General features: G+C 34.1%; 1 protein-coding gene across 2 annotated transcripts in view; it reads right to left on the bottom strand.

The window, feature by feature from the left end:
* Positions 1-4549: 4549 nt before the first annotated feature.
* The window catches only part of LOC114326024 (acid-sensing ion channel 5), a 40144-nt gene continuing 23064 nt past the window's right edge, over positions 4550-21629 (bottom strand). Inside the window, exons 4-8 of one of the 2 annotated variants that reach the window (XM_050647366.1) lie at positions 18697-18900; positions 18486-18637; positions 11977-12116; positions 9796-10025; positions 4550-5021 (exon numbers count right to left, since the gene is read on the bottom strand). In XM_050647366.1, the coding sequence (XP_050503323.1) occupies positions 4726-5021; positions 9796-10025; positions 11977-12116; positions 18486-18637; positions 18697-18900 (1022 nt within the window). In that variant the 3' untranslated portion in view covers positions 4550-4725. The remainder of the gene's footprint in view (positions 5022-9795; positions 10026-11976; positions 12117-18485; positions 18638-18696; positions 18901-21629) is intronic. The other variant, XM_050647367.1, reaches the window with a different exon arrangement.

Below are 21629 nucleotides of genomic sequence, written 5' to 3'. Positions count from 1 at the left end.
TTATTTATTCTTACACCAAAACGTTATTGTTAGATTATCAAGTAAATAATTTATTATTTACGTGATAATTGACAATTTTTTCACAATTTCTTTGGGAATAAAGCTATAAAAAGCTTAGAATTAATCTTTATTTCACTTTTGATCTCTGAACAGGTTGTATTCCCTAGTATGTGACCCGATTATGTATCAAATACACTATCAATATTATTTAATAAACAATTCAAAATATTCCTAATAGTATGGTATAGTTAGACCCAAACCCAGACATCCAAAGTGAAAGTTATCCTTTAACACCAAATTGTTCTATATCGTCCATATAACGTTCAGAAAAAAGTCACACCATTTTGAGCGTCGGGTTTGGGGGGGGGGGGGGAGAAATCTGTAAATTCGTAGTTTTTTACGTTTTTCGTCAATATTTCTAAAACTATGCGGTTTAGCATGAACAACCTTCTATACAAAATTGTTCTACATTAAATTTGAAATAAAAAAGGCCCAATGCATAACCCTTCTAAAATAAACGGTTCCAAAGTTGCGGAGGTAGTATAGTATAATTGGTCCAAAAAAAGGCCTAATCCAGACATCCAAAGTAAAAGTTTTTCTGTAACACCAAATTGTTCTATATGGTCCACATATTGTTTAGTAAAAAGTTACACCATTTTGAGCGTCCGGTTCGGGGGGGGGGCGACGGGGGAGAATTCGGTAAATTAGTAGTTTTTTTTACGTTTTTCGTCAATATTTCTAAAACTATGCTTTAGCGTAAAGAATGTTCTATAGAAAAATGTTCTACATAAAATTTAAAACAAAAAAGGTTCTATACATAATTGTTATAAAATCAACGGTTCCAGAGTTACGGAGGGTGAAAAGTGGAGGTTTTCGATACTTTTTATATTTACCGATTTCTCCCCCCTCTCCCTCCCAAACCCGAAGCTCAAAATGGTGTGACTTTTTCTGAACATTATGTGGACCATATAGAACAATTTGGTGTTGGAGGATAACTTTCACTTTGAATGTCTGGGTTTTTGGTATAGTTATACCATACATTGCCCAAAAAATATAAAAAGTATCGAAAACCTCGATTTTTCACCCTCCGTAACTCTGGAACCGTTGATGTTATAACAATTATGTATACAAGAGTTTTTGTTTTAAATTTCATGTAGAACATTTTTGTATATATAACATTGTTTACGCTAAAGCATAGTTTTAGAAATATTGACGAAAAACGTAAAAAAAACTACTAATTTACCGACTTCTCCCCCATCTGCCTCCCAAACCGGACGCTAAAAATGGTCTAACTTTTTACTGAACAATATGTGGACCATACAGAACAATTTGGTGTTGGAGGAAAACTTTTACTGTGGATGTTTGGGTTAGGCCTTTTTTGGACCAGTTATACTATACTACCTCCGTAACTTTGGAACCATGCATTTTAGAAAGATTATGCATAGAGCCTTTTTTATTTCAAATTTAATGTAGAACAACTTTGTATAGAGGGTTGTTCATGCTAAACCGCAAAGTTTTAGAAATATTGACGAAAACCCTAAAAAACTACGAATTTACCGATTTCTCCCCCCTCTCGCCCCCAAACCCGACGCTCAAAATGGTGTGACTTTTTTCTGGACATTGTGTGGACCATATAGAACAATTTGGTGTTGAAGAATAACTTTCACTTTGGATGTCTGGGTTATGCCATCTTTTGGATCAACTATACTATACTATAAAGCCGTATCAGTGTCAAATATTTAGTAGGTAACCTTGTTTGTCACTATCTTGTCACCATATTCTGTTCAACTGAGTGCGTTGTATGACAAAGATAGCGAATGTTCGATTTGGAAAATATGACACAGACATGGTGTCCGTTTTTTTTGAATACTGAAAAAACTTATAAATATTTTTCAAAAAATTAGACGCACAATGAAAGACTATATTATTACCGAGGACCGAAAGTCCCTTAGAATAAATAAAAAAAAAATTTTGAATGATATATTTGAAATTAAAAATCACACTAAATTGTCTCTTTTTTTACCTCTGTAACTTATTAAAATAAACATTATAGAAATTTTCAGGGCTTTCTGCCCTTGGTAATAACGTAATCTTTCATTCTGCGTTTAAATTTTTTAAAAATACTTTTTAGTTTTCTCAGGATTCTAGAAAAAAATGAATGCTTTTAAAATGCATTGGAGCTCAAATTTGCGCCTATCCATTTAAGTGTTGGCGAAAGTTGTTTTATTAATTTTTTTAAGAAAATCTCGTCGTTTGATTAAAGATATCAACCCCAAAGTTATCCAAGGTTTTATTTTTGCTATTTTTTCATTTAAGCGTTTTATCTCCCTAGAGGTTTGTATTTATTTATTTAACTTATTTATAAATATATGCAATATACATATATGCAATTTGAGAATATATTTTGTGATGTAATTTGCATTCTAATATTAATTTTTTAAAAGCTGTCTTAGTTATTCGATATTAAGGTTTTTAATTATGACTGAGGATTTAGATGTAGAAAATTTTTGATTTTCATTATTTATAAAAACTGCTGGAGTAAAGTAATCAATTATGTTACTATGAAAAACGATAGGATTAATATTAATTTACTGTTTTAAATTAGCTGAGTTTTTATAAATATATGATGATTTATATTTAATGTTTATTAAAAACTTTTAATATACAATGTGTGTTTTTATTGGGCGGGGGCCCGCATCCCAACTGGAACCAGGGCCCGCGGATCTATCAGTACGCTACTGGGTACATCCTTAATCTGCGACTTTTACAATTTATAAGACCGCAGACGACGAATATAGAAAACAAAAAGGACCTTGCAATCACATTTCCTTTTCATTCATCTAGGAAAAGAACAGAAAGAACCTAGTACTCAAATCTGAGCAAAGATAGAAAAGTAAAAGATGGTTCGAATTTCTAAAAGCGGTAACAAAAACCAACAAATTGTGAATCAAATTAAAATCGTAAAACAGAAAAAGCAAATATTGTGCCAACATATTTTCTGTTTCTGTACAGTCTACCTATAAACTGAAAAATTTTGAGTCACGAGATGTATTTTTGGCTACATTTATAAATTAACGTAACTGAGTATGTACCTACGAGTAAGCTCTGAAACATTTTTATGCACGTGGATGAGTAGTGTTTCTCTATCTCTGAATGGAGTCACTTAAACGTCGTAATAAGCTTATACTATCAATGTAATTATTAAAGAATAATGATATCTATAGTTCGTTTCACACCTTTTTGGCCGATTTGATATTGTAAACCATTGAAGTAAGATAAAACTCTGAATCAACTTACCAGTGACGGAGGGAAATATATTTTCTAAATTAAAATTAATCAATAGCAATTAAATTATCTGCTTCTTTAACTGCCGACTTCCATTCGGAGTTTGGATATCATCATAACTATCTGTACTCCATCTACCGCTGCTTTGAAGAGTTATATTTGCCTGCATTTAAATCACTCACTTAAAATTTTCAAACAAAACACTCCCTTTCTTCCTATACTTCTTCCTTCTCCTATCTTTCCCTGTATTATCAGCATTTCTTATTATCTCAGCATTTCATATCGCTATCCCCTCATTACCTGTTCCAGATAATATAACTTTCTTATTTTTATTGTGTTTATTATTTCATATTCTTTGTCCATTTCTCGCAATTCTTCCGTGTTCGGTTTCGTCTGTATCCATGCTATTGTAAGCATCCCTCTGTAATATGACCTTTCAAATGACTGTAGCTTATTTATGTGTTCTTGCTTCAGTGTCAAGCTTTTAAGTCCATACTGTAGTATTAAAAACACGCAATATCTCAGAGATCTTACTCTCAATTCTAATCTAACGTCTTTATTGCATAGAACTGTTGTTATTTTACAAACGCATTTTTTTGCTATTTCTATCCTGGACCTTATTTCTGTTGTTTGATCATTATTTTCTGAAATCTAGGTTCCCATAGGTATTTGTATTTATCAACCCTTTCTATCGGAACATCTTCCAAATTTATGTTGGTTTGTTATATTTGTGTTGTTTGTTATTATCCATATTTTTCACAGTCAATTATTTTTCCTCCACTTTTAGACAGTAATGCTTCTTTAAAAATGGATTCACTATATACATTAAATATTATTGGAGACAGAGTACATCCCTGTCCAACTCCTCCCCTGATTTCAATTTCTGAAAGTCCCTTTTTTCTATATTTTTTGTCTTTAGGATTTGGACTAATTCTTCACCTATTTTGTTAAATACTTTTTCACAATCAACGTAAAAAAACATCCACATTCATATCTATGCATCTTTGAGCTATCACATTAAAAGCAAATAACATCTCTTTGGTTCCTAGTCCGTTTCTGAACCTAAACTGACTGTCATCTATTTCTTCTTCCATTTTCTTTATTTTTACGACAAGCTATTACTTTCAAAATAATTTGAGAATATAACTTATTAATGATATTGTTCTGTATTCACTGCAGTTTTTAGCGTTTGTATTTTTAGGGATAGCGCAAAAGGAGTAATTAAGTAAACTCTTTTTTCTTTGTTCAAATTTAGTAAAATTTATTTCTTTTATCAGAACATGAAAACGAGAAGACAAACTAGTTATAACATCAATCATTTATAAATTAAAACGTCTATCGTTAAGGACCTAAATAATTAACACAGGATATAATTTGGTGTTTAAAGAATAAAAATTGAAAACATTTGACTTTTCTTTGTTATGCAACTTAGTTATCGACTTATTTTACATATTTTTGGTTTTGATTTTCATTTGGACTATATTCACAATAACTATTCTTTTGAAAATCATTGTAGTCCACAACAAAATTTTTTAAATTACTATAAATATGTTCTTCTTCATTATCTATTTTCTTGTCAGATATAATATTATTTTTAATTATATCATTTTCTTCGTTTTTAGTGCTTTGTATCTCTTGAGCCTTTAATTCCTTTTTCACTTTTCGTTTGAAGAATATTTTAAAAGTTATTCGAAAAACCTGTTCGATTATACAAATGAGGCTTATGACTGACAGACCTAAAATATAAACAGTAATTAATAACGTAAAACCGTAACAAACTATCGCCGTGTTTAAATAACAGTTATATTTTTACGACAATTTAAAAAGTGTCCAATTAAATCTCACCAATGGACTGTCGCAGGGATCTGTTTTAACACCCTTCCACTAATGAAGGCTACGACCTGATGCAACGAAAACCGACGTGTGCTGTTTTCATCTAAATAATGCCCAAGCCAACAAAAAATCTCCGTTTGCTTTAAATACAACTACTGACTCATAAGTCAACACTAAAATATCTTGAAGTAACTCTTGAGAGAACTGTTAGTTTTAAAGAACACCTACAAAGAACACACAAATTTGCTACGCAGATGATGCATTCTTAATAGCCGAAAACAAAGATGACTTACAACGCCTACTACAAAAATTTAAAATAACCGCCAAAAAGTATAACCTGACACTATCCACAGAGAAAACCCAATCTATAAACCCAATAGACAAGAACCCAATTAGATGTAAATTAGTAGTGGACGACCATATAATCGAACAGGTAATGGATTGTAGATACTTGGGTGTGGAAATATCTAGCGACAGACATCTGTGGCAAGAAACAAAACAGCAGGCAACGGAAGCAGCGAGAATATTATCTAGTTTCCTGAGGGATATAATCTGGCGGAATAAATATATATATATATATATATATATAAAGTAAAGAAAAAAGAAGTACTTTGTTGACTTGTTTGGATAAAACAATTTTGAGTTTCGGTGGGTTGGAGTCAATAAAAGGGCTACTAGAAGACTATTTTTTAATTACTCAAGCTTTCGAATGTGTTTACATTCATTTTCAAGAGCTAAAAAGTAACTGATAAAGTGGAACAAAGATCATGTAAAAATACAACTTACCAGATAAATCTAGATTGGTAATTAAACTTGCTTACATAAATAAATACAAAAAAGAGAAAAAATGTTAATAATCATCAAATGAATTCTTCCCAGACTGAATATTATAAAATAACTGCCAAAAGATTTAAATTTTTTGAATTTTGAATTTGAAATATAGATATTAAAATGAATTTTCAAAATTTTTAAGTCAATGTCAGTGAAAAAGTATGTGTTTTGTGCTTCTGTAAACTACGAAAATAATTTTTAATTTTTTTTTCTTTTCTTCTACTTATTTACATCTTCTTTTTTTTTAATAAATTATCATGTCAGTAATATAGTTAAATATATCCCAATTTTAGCTACTTGTCGATGTTTGACATACTTTTTCACTGACATTGACTTAAAAATTTTGAAAATTCATTTTAATATCTATATTTCAAATTCAAAATTCAAAAAATTTAAATCTTTTGGCAGTTATTTTATAATATTCAGTCTGGGAAGAATTCATTTGATGATTATTAACATTTTTTCTCTTTTTTGTATTTATTTATGTAAGCAAGTTTAATTACCAATCTAGATTTATCTGGTAAGTTGTATTTTTACATGATCTTTGTTCCACTTTATCAGTTACTTTTTAGCTCTTGAAAATGAATGTAAACACATTCGAAAGCTTGAGTAATTAAAAAATAGTCTTCTAGTAACCCTTTTATTGACTCCAACCCACCGAAACTCAAAATTGTTATATATATATATATATATATATATATATATATATATATATATATATATGTGTGTGCACCGAAAGCAAAGTCCGCATTTATAAGACATGTGTTAGACCCGTACTGACATACGCAGCTGGAAAAACGGCCGAGACAACAAAGACCAAACAAATAATGAGAACAACAGAGATGAAAACCCCAATATCCATAAGAGGTATTACACTCAGAGATAGAATACGAAACGAAGACACATTGAGAGAGCTAGGCGTTCAAGACGTAGTGAGATGGACAAGAGCACGACGACGCATGTGGAGAGACCACGTAGATCGGATGGACCCTGAACGTATGACGAAATGGGCGAAGACACAGAAGCCCAACACCAAGCGACCCATAGGAAGACCCAAAAAACGATGATACGATAGCTGGAGCTTCGGATCGCAGCAGAGACTGTAATAGAAGAAACAGTAGATCCTATTAAAAGAAGAAGAAGAGAAGAAGACCCATAAGGAACTACAGAAAATCTAAAAAGCGAAATAATATAATCCAAAAGCTATGATCATTCGAGCTCGGACTTTTATACTCTGCAGCGGAATATGCTTCTCCGGTATAGCTCAATAGTAAACACACAGGTACAATTAGACCAAGAGCGAACTATTGGCTTTCCATTATGAGTAATATGGCGCTGCCAAAAAAAACGAATAAGTCATTCTCTTCTCTGAGACTAAAGACAAAGCCAGGCTAACCATCAACTAGCCATCCGCCATACCAAGTTTGATATTGAATTGAATAAGACTGCGCTCCAGATATCCTTCAGTTAAAGACCACCTCCTTACATCAGAAACATTTCAGCCTCACCAACATCTGGAGAAGACAATGCGAGAGCGCCTCACGACAGGAAGTACACCAAATGGCCTGTAACTGTAACGATAGAAACCGCCAGACTGATTGATAAAAATAGGCTAGAACATATCTTTTCAATAGGGGAAATAGTTTACATCACAAATGTTTCAAATTATTTAATCAGTCTAAAGAAACTCCTTCTTCTTGATGTGACTATGCGTGACAAATGTTGGTGATCATCATGGGAATCTTTATTTTATTTGCAGCAACACGGAAAAACTGCACAGATGTTGTGTTGAGTCAGGTTCTGAGGTTCTTTAACCAGGACGTTCTTCTTCTTCCTGGACCTCGCTTTACAAATATTTTTCCTTGCAGGATGGCTTGTAGGAGGACATATCTGGATTCGTGTCGCATAATGTGTCCAATGTATTTCAACTTTCGAGATTTGATGGTAGTTTTACCTCTCGGTTCTTCCTCATTCTTCTAAGGACCTCCTAAGGATTTTAAGAATTCTCCGATATAGCCATATCTCAAACGCGTTCAATTTTCGACACATACTTTCGTTCGAGGCTCACGATTCAACACCATCAAAAAGGGCAGAGAAGACGTCGCATCGCAGCATTCTTACTTTTATACCAAGAGAAAGGTTGTGGCTCTTGAGAAAGGCCCCCATACGGTTGAAGGTTGATCTAGCTTTTCCGATGCGCACTCTTAGCTCTTGGTTGTTGATCCATTGTTCACTTATTATGGGGCCGAGGTAGTACTTACTTTACTTTATCGTGTCCGGAAATGTCATTCATAAAATTTTAGCCCAGTATCGGGCTACGTCGGTTCCGTGTTCGTTGGCGAGCCACAAATCTTCGAGGGTACACCTATAAGGACAGTTTCTGCATGTAAAAAGTTGCTCCATATTCTGTCTTTCTCCACAGTCACAGTTCACATAATCTTGGTCTATTTTCCCCCATTTTACCATGTTCGACTTCACTGGAGCGACCCCCGTTCTTATCCTATTCATAGTTTTACAAGTTTTAAAGTCTAGAGACTGGCCGATCAATTGAACCTGAGGAAGAGGAAAATAGTCAGGCGGTTCATCCTGCACTGTTCCAAGGAAACTTTTCCTGGATTTTAGTCGCTTTCGTGGTGTTCGAGCTTTGTATAGGGCATGCCGCTCGTCCGCAATCTGTTTAATTTTCTCTATGTGTTCAGCAACGCCTCTGCGTGTTGACGGTTCTGCAAAACCCGCTGCTTTATATAGGTTTGAAAGTGGCGTTGGTTTCATGCACCCCGTTACTATCCTGCATGTTTCATTTAGAGCAGTATTAACTTGTTTAGCGTGGGCAGATCTGCCCCAAACTGGGCACGCATATTCAGCAGTTGAGAAACACAGTGCCTGTGCCGTTGTTCTTAAGATGCCAGGACATGCACCCCATTTACTTCCCGTTAGCTTTCTTAGTATGCTGTTACAAGTTGTTACTTTCCCTCTCGTTTTTATGCAATGTTGTCTGTAGATGAGGGACCTGTCCAGAGTTACTCCAAGATATATAGGTTGGTCTGTGTACTCTAGTATATTACCATTCCACACAATTTGAAGTTTTCGTTTGGCTTCCTTGGCGCGAAGGCGGAAGGCGTAGACTTGTGTTTTAGAGGGACTGGGTCTCAGGGAGTTCTGCAGATAGTACCCTGTCATTGTTTTTAAGGTAGTTTCGAGTTTCTCCTCCACTTCTTCAAAGCTATTTCCTTGAGCACATATTGCGAGATCGTCAGCATAGAGGAAATGCTTGGTTTCAGTTGGCGTAGGTTGGTCGTTTGTGTATATATTGAAAAGCATTGGTGCTAAAACACTTCCCTGTTCTTTTGCTCTCTCAGCAAACGGCTTGTTCAGGCCGTTCTTTTGGACTCTCCACCTACTTACTTGGCCATCCAGCACAACGAAAAAACGTCTGTTTTGCAGTAAGGAATATACGACCTTACCCAGATGGTGGTCATTGAGAGTGTCGTATAATTTGCGGAGCAATGTTTTGTGCCCTGCTCTGTCATAGGCTGCTATCAAATCTACGAAAGCAGCCCCTGTTATGAGTTTTTCTTCAAAGCCCTCTTCAATGTGTTCTGTTACTGCGAGGACTTGACCGGTGCAAGATTTGCCGGGTCTGAATCCTCCTTGTCGTGGGATGAGGTGGTTGTCGACATTTTTTTCTATTCTGGTGAGGTAGTTGTAGTACGTAACTCTTTCTACAGGGCTTTGGTTGATTTAGAGTTGACCTTCTGTTATCTTTTTCTTGCTAATGATTATAAGCGTTGACTTCTTTACGTTTATATCGAGTCCATATTGTTAACTGTAATTAAAGAAACTTACCCAATAAGAATCCTAAAGATCCACCAATATCAGATAGCAGCTGATTAGAATCGTAGCTCAACACTTCGGTCATTCTGAATATTAGATTAGTACAATATATATAAATGGAGCAGCTGGGTTCTAATATGGAATCTACAGGTTTTCGATTAATAATATACGATTTGTAAATGGTAAACTCGCAGGGCTTGCGGCAGTTACATTGTTCTAAATAGATTCTTCTCATACCACGGCTAAAACAAAACAAAATGTTCTATGAAAGCGTTATATTAAGGCTGAGTTTGCTACGAATGGATGCGAAAAATAACGAACAGAAATGAATGGACACACCACACGACGATGGATGGAATTGCTGTTGATGATGCTGATGATGATGATGATGATGATGATGATGATGATGATGATGATGATGATGATGATGATGATGATGAAGATGATGATGATGATGAAAGACTGTTTCATGTGTGCTAAAGCTTTGCCTGAATCCAAAGTAAGTATGATCAATATATCTTTTACATATATTATAAATTCCGGTATGTACTGTCTTCATGATTGGTACCACTTATCCGCTGGGAGGTTGACATGGCGGAGGGGATATGCCATGTCGACAGTGCTTCTCATGGTGGTATAATTTGTAAGCCGTCCCACAAGGGGGATAAATTCAGTTGTTTTACGAAGTAGTTTTTACGAAGGCTCCAATAAGAGCCGAAAATCGCGGGTCAAGGGACTGGACTGCACTCCGGATTCTAATTGAAAAGTAAGATTGTTTTGCCTTCGCATTGCAACTGAATAAAAATGGTATACATTTTTATTTCAGTTGTTTTACTTAACTATATTTTCTTACCTTAGTAATGAAATTTACCCCTTCATTTCTATCATCCTCTAAATTTACCTCTTCGTTCTTCAAAGAATCTAGATATCCCTATTTATCTATAGTGTTTACAATCCGGGGAAAAGCACATTACCATTTTTATTATACAAAACTTAATGGTTCACAAAAGATCCTAAACCTTTGCTTGGTGAATACAGTCGAACCCGCTTATTGGAATAGCCTTCGTGCCAAGCAAAAGTATTCTTATAACAGGGATATTCTAATAACCCATCATTGGTGGCAAGAAGAAACGTTCCGGGACCGCAAATTTCTATTCCTTAAAGCAGGGTATTCCTTTAACAGGTATTCTAATAAGCGGGTTCGACTGTATTAGTAAAAAACTATATTTCATAGAAATTTAAAACCGAATTGTGGTGGTATTATCTTAAAAACACTATACTTAATCAGAAAAAGCAGCAGAGCAAGCAAAATTTTTACTTAACAAGGCTGGAGATCGGGAAAATCCGGGCTCTTCAACCTTTGTTTACAAAGGTTCTGGTTCTGAAGGTATTTCTTTGTGGCATTATGTAATTTATTATTCTAATTTGGAAGTAAGCCACAATTTAAGTTGAAAAATGATTTTATTGACGTTTCGACTTCCACTTAGGAGGTCGTTTTCGAAATACTAACGAATTTCTTGTTAACGACCTCCGAAGTGGAAGTCGAAACGTCAATAAAATCATTTTTTAACTTAAATTGTGGCATTGTGTACAAAGTGATAATAACAATATGACAGTCATGACGTCGCACTTCGTAATCACGTCATATTTTTCTATATTTAAAGTATAATTATTTATTCTATCAGACATTTTCAACCAATAGAATATTTATAACAAATTTCTATTAATGTATTGATACATTAGTACAAAATTGATAGTAAAATTTTAAATAGTCATTTGTAAATCACAGATAAAGCATACACATAAGATCGTCCCCGGGACGTTAGAGTAAACCACGTGACCTTTAATCATAGTTAACCCGCCCAGCGGATACAAAAATGTGTACTGCTGATACTAGGTTTGTTCTAGCATCAGTTTCAAACGGTTTGAAACCATCAGCGAATAGTCGACCAGCGCGAGTAAAGGGGATAGCACTGGTGACTGTATTATTAAATATTATGTTCTCTCACTGACCAACTGTTTGCTAACGGTTTCTGACTAGTTTGACTGTTTGCTAGAACAAACCTAATATATAGTTTTATGAAACTTTTATTATATTCGTATTTGATGAATATATTATTTATTATTAATAATACTATAACTTAAATGTTACTATTACTCAGATCTAAATGAAACGGAAATAACTGTACTTACTTTATGTAATATTGAATTGAGTTTCGAACCGATAAATAATCGTCACATTCAGCAAAACTCATGTTTGGCGGTAATCTTAACCAAGGAACCGTACAATTAGTAATATTAACTATTGCTTGGCCAATGCAGTAATCTTCACACTACAAATAACAAATGCTAGTTCAGTTCATATTAGGGAAATAAGTAAAAAAGACCATGTTTGGGACTTTTTAATACTCCACTTACTGTGAAAGAATATGTATCGAAGCTTTGCACGAAACTGGAAAAGGTACATATTCTACTAAACGGGTACTGGTTAAATAACATCAGGTATGCAGCTGACACCATAGTATTTGCGGACAACCTAGAAGACCTACAAGTTCTCATGAACAAAATCTCATGAACAATATGGACTCAATATAAACGTAAAGAAGACAAAGCTTATGATCATTAGCAAGAAAAAGATAAGAGAAGGTCAACTCTACGTCGACCAAATCCCCATAGAAAAAGTGATACACTACAACTACCTCGGCACCATAATAAGTAAAGAATGGACCAACAACCAAAAGATAAGAGCACGCATCGGAAAAGCTAGATCAACCTTCAACCGTATGGGGGCCTTTTTCAAGAGCCACAACCTTTCTCTTAGTATAAAAGTAAGAATGCTGAGATGCTATGTCTTCTCTGTTTTTTTTATGTTGTTGAATCATGGACCTTTAACGAAGATATGTGAATCCCATGGACTGATCGGCTCACAAATGAGGAGGTCCTAAGGAGAATGCGGAAGAACCGAGAAAAGTTGGGATACTTTAAACACATTATGCGAAATGAATCCAGATATGCCCTCCTACAAGCCATCCTGCAAGGAAAAATATTTGGAAAGCGAGGTCCAGGAAGAAGAAGAACATCCTGGTTAAAGAACCTCAGAACCTGGTTCAACACAACATCTGTGCAGCTTTTCCGCGTTACTGCAGATAAAGTGAAGATTGCCATGATGATCGCCAACATTCGTCACGGATAGGCACATCAAGAAGAAGTTATATGTAATGGATTTTGATAAGAGCAATGACTTTAAAAATGTCACGTTAACTTGTGTACTAAATCGGCATGACTCAGTTAGTTTTTTAGTTACATATGTAAACATACTACACAAGATAGTGAAGAGACGCAAGTTCTGGGTCTTCTTATTCTTGTGCCACTCCTATCGGAGATTGGAAATCATCAAGGCTACCCTGACTTTGTTTACAGCTGACCTAAAAGTTCATTAGTGGTGCAGCCAAACCACTCTCTCAAATTCCGCATCCATGACATTTTTCTACGGCCTGGATTCCGTTTTCCTTCTATTTTTCCTTGCATTATATTTTGAAGTAATGCGTATTTATGACCTCTCATCAGGTGACCCAAATACTCGAGTTTTCTTCGCTTTATCGTTAACAAAATTTCTGGGTGTCTTCCTATCCTTCGTATTACTTCAAGGTTTGTGATTCTTTCAACCCAACTTATCTTCAGCATTCGACGGTAGCACCACATCTCGAAGCTTTCAATATTTTTTATGTTGTTCTGTTTGAGACGTCCAGGCCTCTACACCGTATAATAGCGTGTTAAATACGTAGCCTCTTAGTATTCTTAATCGTAGAGGGATGCTTATATCTCTGTTGCAGAAGAATTTTCTCATCTTTATGAAGGTGGCCCTGGCAATTTCGATACGTCTTTTTATTTCATTGTTTTGGACTCCAGTTTCGTTTATTAAAGTTCCCAAGTATTTATAACTTGATACTTTTTCAATTTGAATGCCGTTTATACTAATATGTGCTGGTTGTGTCATGATTTTACTGAAGACCATATACTTGGTTTTTTTGATATTAATGTTTATGCCATAATTGTTGCAAGCAATATTTATGTTTGTAAGTAATCGTTGTAATTCTTCTACTGTTCTTGCAACTAGTACAGTGTCGTCTGCGTATCGAATATTATTTACAACCTCTCCATTGATTACGATTCCTTCATTTGCTTGCAAAAGGGCTTCCTGACAGATGCTTTCACTATATACATTAAATAGCAGTGGTGACAAAATGCATCCCTGTCTTACTCCTCTACGTATTTCTATTGCTTTTGATATCTCGTTTTCTATTTTGATGTTAGCTTTCTGATTCCAAAATAAGTTGGGAATTATTCGCAGGTCTTTATTATCTATGTCTTTTCTTTCAAGAATGTCTCTTAGCCTATCGTGGCGTACTCTGTCAAACGCTTTTTCAAAATCGATATAACATGCATGTACTTCTTGATTAACGTCTAGGCATCTTTGTGTAAGAACATTCAAACCGAAGAGAGCTTCTCGAGTACCTAGTCCTTTTCTGAACCCCATCTGTGTATTACTAATATCTGACTCCAACTTTTGATAAACTCGGTTGTGGATGATTTTTAGAAATATCTTTAGTAGATGGCTCATTAAAGATATTGTTCGATGTTCTGAACATTCTTTTGCATTGGGTTTCTTTGGCAGTGTAACGAATGTAGACAGCAGCCACTCTTGAGGTATAATACCGGTATTGTATACTGTGTTAAATAAGTGCAATATTATACTTATTGATTCATCATTCAAGAGCTTTAGTAATTCAGTAGGAACCTCATCGGGTCCATTTGTCTTTCCAGTTTTGGAATTTCTAAGTGCCATTTCTACTTCACATTTTAGGATTTCAGGCCCCGTTTCACCATTTACCTTGTCAATGTTATTTCTGTTGTCCTCAAACGTATCCTCTTATGTATTCACTCCATCTATTAATTTTTTCTGTTAAGTCTATAATAATATTTCCGTCTTTGTTCTTAAGCAAACTTATTTGATGTCCTCTTTGGGTTCCTGTAAGTTCTTTTACTTTTTTATGTATATTGAATGTGTCATACTTTCTTTCATAGTCTTCCATTTCTACACATTGTTCTTTAATCCATGATTCTTTGGCCTTCTTTATTATTTGCTTTATGTTCTTATCAACCTCTCTGTATTTTTATGAATTATTCTTCAATTTGCGTCTTTCATCCATTAGTTCTAGTATGTCTGGTGTCATCCACACCTTATGTTTCTTTGGAGATTTGGTTAGGTGTTTCTTTCCCGTAGTTCTTATTATAGTGTTTATATACTTCAGTTTTTCATCTATGTTGTCTGTTCTCGGATTTGGTTTTCTGCTACACTGAGGCCGGTGTTGATTTCTTCGCGCACTGTTTGTCGTCGGTGTTCACTTTTAAGCTGACTTAAGTCTAACGCTGGGATGATGGTTTTTCTCATTTTCTTTGGTCTAGCTTCTAACACAGATACTACTGGATTATGATCCGAACCGATATCAGTTCCAGGGTAAGTTTTAGTAGATTTCACGGCATTACGGTATCTTTTTGTCACCATTATGTAATCTATTTGGTTTCTGATTACTTTTTCTTGTGTGTGTTGAGGTGACGTCCACGTCACCTCATTTCGGCAAAATTCGAAAAAGTGGGGGAGAGCTTCTTGCTCATTGAATTCACAGAGCAGTTATACACCAGGGAAATAAGGCCAAAATATACCATGTTCGGGACACTTAAGCAGCCAGGTTGCAAATGGATTTTTCGGGTACTATATACCTAATACATTATAAATACAAAAATGCACGTCACAGTTTAGACGAGAAATTTAGTTATTAACAAATAAGGGTCAAAAATGGCAGTTTTTTCGTTTAAATCGCTACAGGTAAAAATTGGGTAATTAAATGTCTTATTTATAGTAATATTTTTCTTTTAGTAGATGAGCCAAGGTTTAAAATAGCGTTTTTTGAATTTTGGTCCGATTATTTGTTGCGTTCAAAATAAAATAAAAAATTTGCTATAACTTTTGCGAAAATGAATTTAGGACTTTCATATTGCATGAAAAGTTGAGTCAAATAGTCCATACAATGCACAAAAATATTTTAAGACGATGCGTCAGTTAGTTTAAATTTTATTCAATTTTTTTATCCCAAAGAGCTTTTTTTCGCAATGTTATTGTTCAGAAAATAGAATAGAATAGAAATATGCTTTATTTTCACTGAAAATTATACAATTTCAAGGACAAAGCTTAACATAGATTCACGAAAAAGATATACATAACAATAACAAATACAATTTTATAAAATTAGATAAATCGTCAATAAAAAATAAAAAAAAAATATAAACAAGTTAAAAAAGTGAAGTAAAAAAACAAAAACCAATATATTGCAAAATTACTATAAATTGCAAAATTGAACATACAACATAATATAATAAAACACAAACAAAAGAACTAATAAGTTTAAGCTGCTGTATGTGACACCCAAATATATATAAATACACTTTAGTTAATTACTTGTACATTACTGTGATTTCTTAGTTAGTCATTAAGAAACTCTTCTACTGAATAATACGGTCTTTTAGATAAATGAGCTTTTGTCATTTTACGGAACTTGAGAAAGGATGTTGCAGATTTGAGTTGTAAAGGGAGATGGTTGTATAGTTTTTTTGCGGAATATAGTATATATTTCTTTACTAACTCAGAAGACGGGATCGGTAAATAGACATCAAAAGTTGAATTTCTGGTGGAGTAGTCATGATGAGGCCTTGCTGGAAAGACATGCATGTGTTTACGAATTAAGCAAACAGTTTCTAAAATATACAAAGATGGAAGAGTTAAAATTTCGTGATCTTTAAAGTAACTTCTGCAATGGGTTGTTCTTCTGAGGCCAAACAGATATCTTATTGCTCTTTTTTGTAACAAAATAATAATGATACAGCAATTCTGTGAAAACATCATGAAAGAAGAATAGTCATATTTTTAACGGATTTAAAAAAATCATTAAAAAGTCATTGTTATCACGCAGAAAACATTTTACTAAAATATAGTCATTTTTGGCTTATAAACAATTTAAATAAATTTGTTAATATTGACTGTAGGCTAAAACTACAATAGAATTTGAAAAACTGGTATTTTTATACGAATTTTTAAAGAAAAATATTGGCCTAGGTTAATTACGGTCAAAGTTAGCAACTTTTTTATTAAATCACGGCTACTTTGTTTATAACCATTAAGCAACCTAACTAGAGCCATTTTGAAGTTGAAGATATATAGGTTATGTGTAAAAGTTTGAGTAAACTTTGAACCTCAACAGAGTGGTTACTAAAGCTTTAAAAATGGCGTCCGAACGAAATTAATTCGTGGTCGGTGGAGGGGAATTACTAAAATACGTGCACTCAAAAAATGCAACTGATTCTGCAAACATAAGCTGCGATTAATATCGCTGGAACTTGTTGATGGATTTTGATCATATTTTTTTTTAATTTGTATGTACTCGTAGTCTTATAGATTACGTTATGTACACACAACCCCACCTAACATTACAAAATGTTAGGGGGAACTCCCCTTATCACTCAGGGATATGAAAAATAGATTACGACCGATTCTAAGACCTACCGAATATACATATATAATTTCATAAAAATCGGTCAAGCGGTCTCGGAGGAGTATGGAAACTAACACTGTTACAGGAGAATTTGATGTATGTATATAGAAGTAACTGCGAATTAAATAATAAAAGTGTCTAACTTTGAACCTAACTAACCTAGACAAAAAGTTTTTTTCTGATAATTCGTATAAAAATACCAGCTTTTGAAATCCTAAAGTAGATTTACTCTAAAGTCAATATTAACAAAGTTATTCAAATTGTTTAGAAGCCAAAAATGACTCTATTTTACTAAACATTTTACGGAGTGATAAAAACGACTTTTTAATAATTTTTTCAATACTTTAAAAATATAACTATTATTCTTGCGTGTGGTTTCCACAGAATTGTTATGTCATTATTATTTTCTGAACAATAACATTGCGAAAAAAGCTGACGAAACGTCTTAAAAATTTTTGTGCATTATATGGAATGTTTGACTCAACTTTTCGTGCAATATGAAAGTCTTAAGGCCATTTTCGCAAAAGTTATAGCACATTTTTTATTTTTGAAATTTTAGTCTTATTTTGCACTTTCCGAAACAAAAAAAGGATCGGACTAAAATTCAAAAAGTGCCATTTTAAACCTTGGCTCATCTACAAAAAGAAGAATATTATATATTATAAGATATTTAATTACCCTATTTTTACCTGTAGCGATTAAAACGAAAAAACTGCCATTTTTGACCCTTATTTGTTAATAGCTAAGTTTCTCGTCCGAGCTGTGACGGGCATTTTTGTATTTATAATGTATTAGGTAGGTATAGTACCCAAAAAATCAATTTGCAACCTGGCTGCTCAAGTGTCCCGACAAAAACCTTATTTCGCTGGACTATTAATATACCGGTTAGTTTTGTAGAGTGTTGCAATGTTGTGATATAGATATAAAAAATGAGCGAAAACGATAAACGACAGGTCTTTATGTGGATACCAGTGAATAATTATTAATTTTAACCCATTTTAATTATAAGGTTTATCATTGAACTACAAAAATGATTGCTGGTAAATCCGTAAAGATTGCTGGTAAAGATAATATCATTATAATATTATTACTTACTTTCGATTTGCTGTAATGTTCATCGGGAACGCAATCTTCGTCACTGGATGGATGAATTTGGAATTGTTGTATTTCAAATTTTACGGACATCTCTTCTGAAGAGTCCAAGTCAAGATACTCAATAAAACTACTTCCCTCGCTATTACTATCTACTAGACAATTTATATTAATACAATACATTTTTTAACTTTTGATTCAAATGCCTACTTACATGTTAACACTTCGTTTGGACCATGTAAGTAAAGCTGATAACCAGGGGAATTGGAATAAGAATAATCACTAGCTTCTTTCACTTGATTATGTCTTAGAAAGAAGAAAAAGCCACTGGTTGGAGAGAATGACTCTGATTGGTTTAAAGATTGGAAAGTATAACATCTCCCTCTTGTAAAATGAAATGAACTGGTTACATTGATATCTAAAACATATAGAAGAAGAACAATAATTTAAGAACCGGATTAAAGCTAACCTTCCACTTGAGATAAAATCTCGAGATTAGTCTCAAGGTGTTGTCTATTTGAGATCACTTGTCGTCTCGAGATCGGCATCGGAAACTTGCTGGTGACTTGAGTCTCGAGTCAAAGACAATTCCGTGTCGACTAGAGAGTCAACACACAGCCCACCAAATAGAGGCTGCTCTCGAGACTCACCATCATCATCATCATCAACCCGTATGCGTACACTGTTGGACATAGGTCTCCCTCAGCTCTTTCTATCTGTCTCTGTTTTGTGCTGCTTGCATCCAGTAACATGCTTCAGATCGTCGGCCCATCTAGTTGGTGGGCGTCCTCTGCTCGCTTCTTATATTGGCTATCACTCATCAATACGTTTTGTCCATCAGTTGCCTGACAATCTGACGACGTGTCCTGTTCCTGTCCAATTCCACTTAAGCGACGCGATTTTTTCGACAGCGTCTATTGTTTTTGTTCTACGGCGTATTTATTCGTTTGGGATTCGGTCTTTCAGGGAGACACCCAACAACTGGCGCTCCATGGCTCTCTGAGTTACGCCACTTTTGTTCACTACCTTTTTTGTGAGTGTTAGTGTTTCGACTCCATCAGTGAGTACAGGCAACACACACTGGTCAAAAATTTTCCTTTTGAGGCATATGGGTAAGTCCGATTTAAATACATAGTTCAGTTTACCAAACGCTGCCCAGGCTAATCCTATGCAACGTGGAAGCTCGCACGGCTGGTTATCTCTTCCCAACCGAATTTCATGTCCTAAGTACGTATAAGATGAAGTCTACTCAATATCAATTCCATCAACAACAATATTATGATTTAGCACCAGGTTAGTCATTATTTGCGTCTTGTTGATGTTAATCTTTAGTCCGGCATCTAAGGAAGTGTGATATAATTTATTCAACAATATTATTGCATCATCCATACGATCTGCTATAAGGACGATGTCATCTGCGAATCTCAAATGACTGAGCTTCTCTCCATTTATGTTGATACCATATTTGTGTAGGTGTAGATCTGCCTTCTTAAAAGTGTGTTCTAAAAGCATTGTGAATAGCTTCGGTGAGATGGTGTCTCCTTGCCGTACTCCTCGCTGTATACAGAATAATAAAATCTCAACAGTCTCTCTGGAGACTATTTTATCTCAAATGGACACTTAGCTTAAGCAGCAGAATTACGGTGCCGAAAAGTTGGTCGAGAACACTTCGTCGACGGAAAATTAGTCGAGAACATTTGGTCGACAAACAGTTGGTCGAATGCACAATTCATCGAATGTACAATTCGTCGACGAACATTTGATCGAATGGATTTTTTGTCGACAAAGATCCAAAGGGAATACATGGCGGAAACACGCCAATATACAGGGTGAGGCAAATAAAGGGCCTATTAGAAATATCTCGAGAACTAAAGGCAACAGAATCATGAAAATCGGAATAAAGGGGTTTTAAAGGATGATCTATTAAATGAAAATATTTTCATCTCTTTGTTCCGGTTATACCGGAAGTTGCTTATAACTTCGTTTTTTTAATGGGACACCCTGTATATTTTTACATTTTTGGATTCTCTTCGATGTCTTCTTTTTTTAAAATATGAGGTTTTGTAATATTATACAGGGTGTTTTAAAAGATAATTACGTTTTTTTATTAATTTCGTAGCAAAATTAACACCTTGTAGAATTGTAGTAGTTTGACATCTAAAATTCTACTTACGTTCAAATGATTTTTAATATACTCTACTATTGTTAAGAATCATTAGTATAGCTAAATTTTTAATTTTAGTATACAGGGTTGGTCAAAACTCGGAATGAGTATTTTCTGAGTTTTCTTAAATGGAACACCCTGTATTTTAGTATTGTAATGAAATGATATTTTATGGTACTTTTTTATTTCTTAAGCATTCCCTATACCTAACTGCTTTAATTTGTGCTTAATTGTTAATCGCAGCAACAATCTTAACTACGTAGGTATTTTGATAGCTAAACCATTATTGATAATTTTAAGGACCAGTCTGGATTAATATGTATTTATTTTTGAAAAATTATTTGGGATTGAGTATTTTCACGGCCAACCTAATAAAATTTTACGTATTTTTTGTTGAAATTAATGTTTAGCTTGAATCACCCATAACTCACAAATTAAAGCAGTTAGGTATAGGGAATGCTTAAGAAATAAAAAAGTACTGTAAAATATCATTTCACTACAATACAAAAATACAGGGTGTCCATTTAAGAAAACTCAGAAAATACTCATTCCGAGTTTCGACCAACCCTGTATACTAAAATTAAAAATTAAGCTATACTAATGATTCTTAACAATAGTACAGTATATTAAAAATCATTTGAACGTAAGTAGAGTTTTAGATGTCAAACTACGACAATTCTACAGGGTGTGAATATTGCTACGAAATTAATAAAAAAACGTCTTTTAAAATGCCCTGTATAATATTACAAAACCTCATATTTTAAGAAAGAAGACATCGAAGAGAATCCAAAAATGTAAAAATATACAGGGTGTCCCATTTAAAAAAACGGAGTTATAAGCAACTTCCGGTATAACCGGAAGTTGCAAAGACATGAAAATATTTTCATTTAATAGATCATCCTTTAAAACCCCTTTATTCCAATTTTCATGATTCTGTTGCCTTTAGTTCTCGAGATATTTCTAATAGGCCCGTTATCTGCCTC

Source organism: Diabrotica virgifera, chromosome 3 (assembly GCF_917563875.1).
Source record: "Diabrotica virgifera virgifera chromosome 3, PGI_DIABVI_V3a".
Classification (NCBI taxonomy): Eukaryota; Metazoa; Arthropoda; class Insecta; order Coleoptera; family Chrysomelidae; genus Diabrotica; species Diabrotica virgifera.
This window is presented reverse-complemented; position numbering and strand designations above follow the sequence as displayed.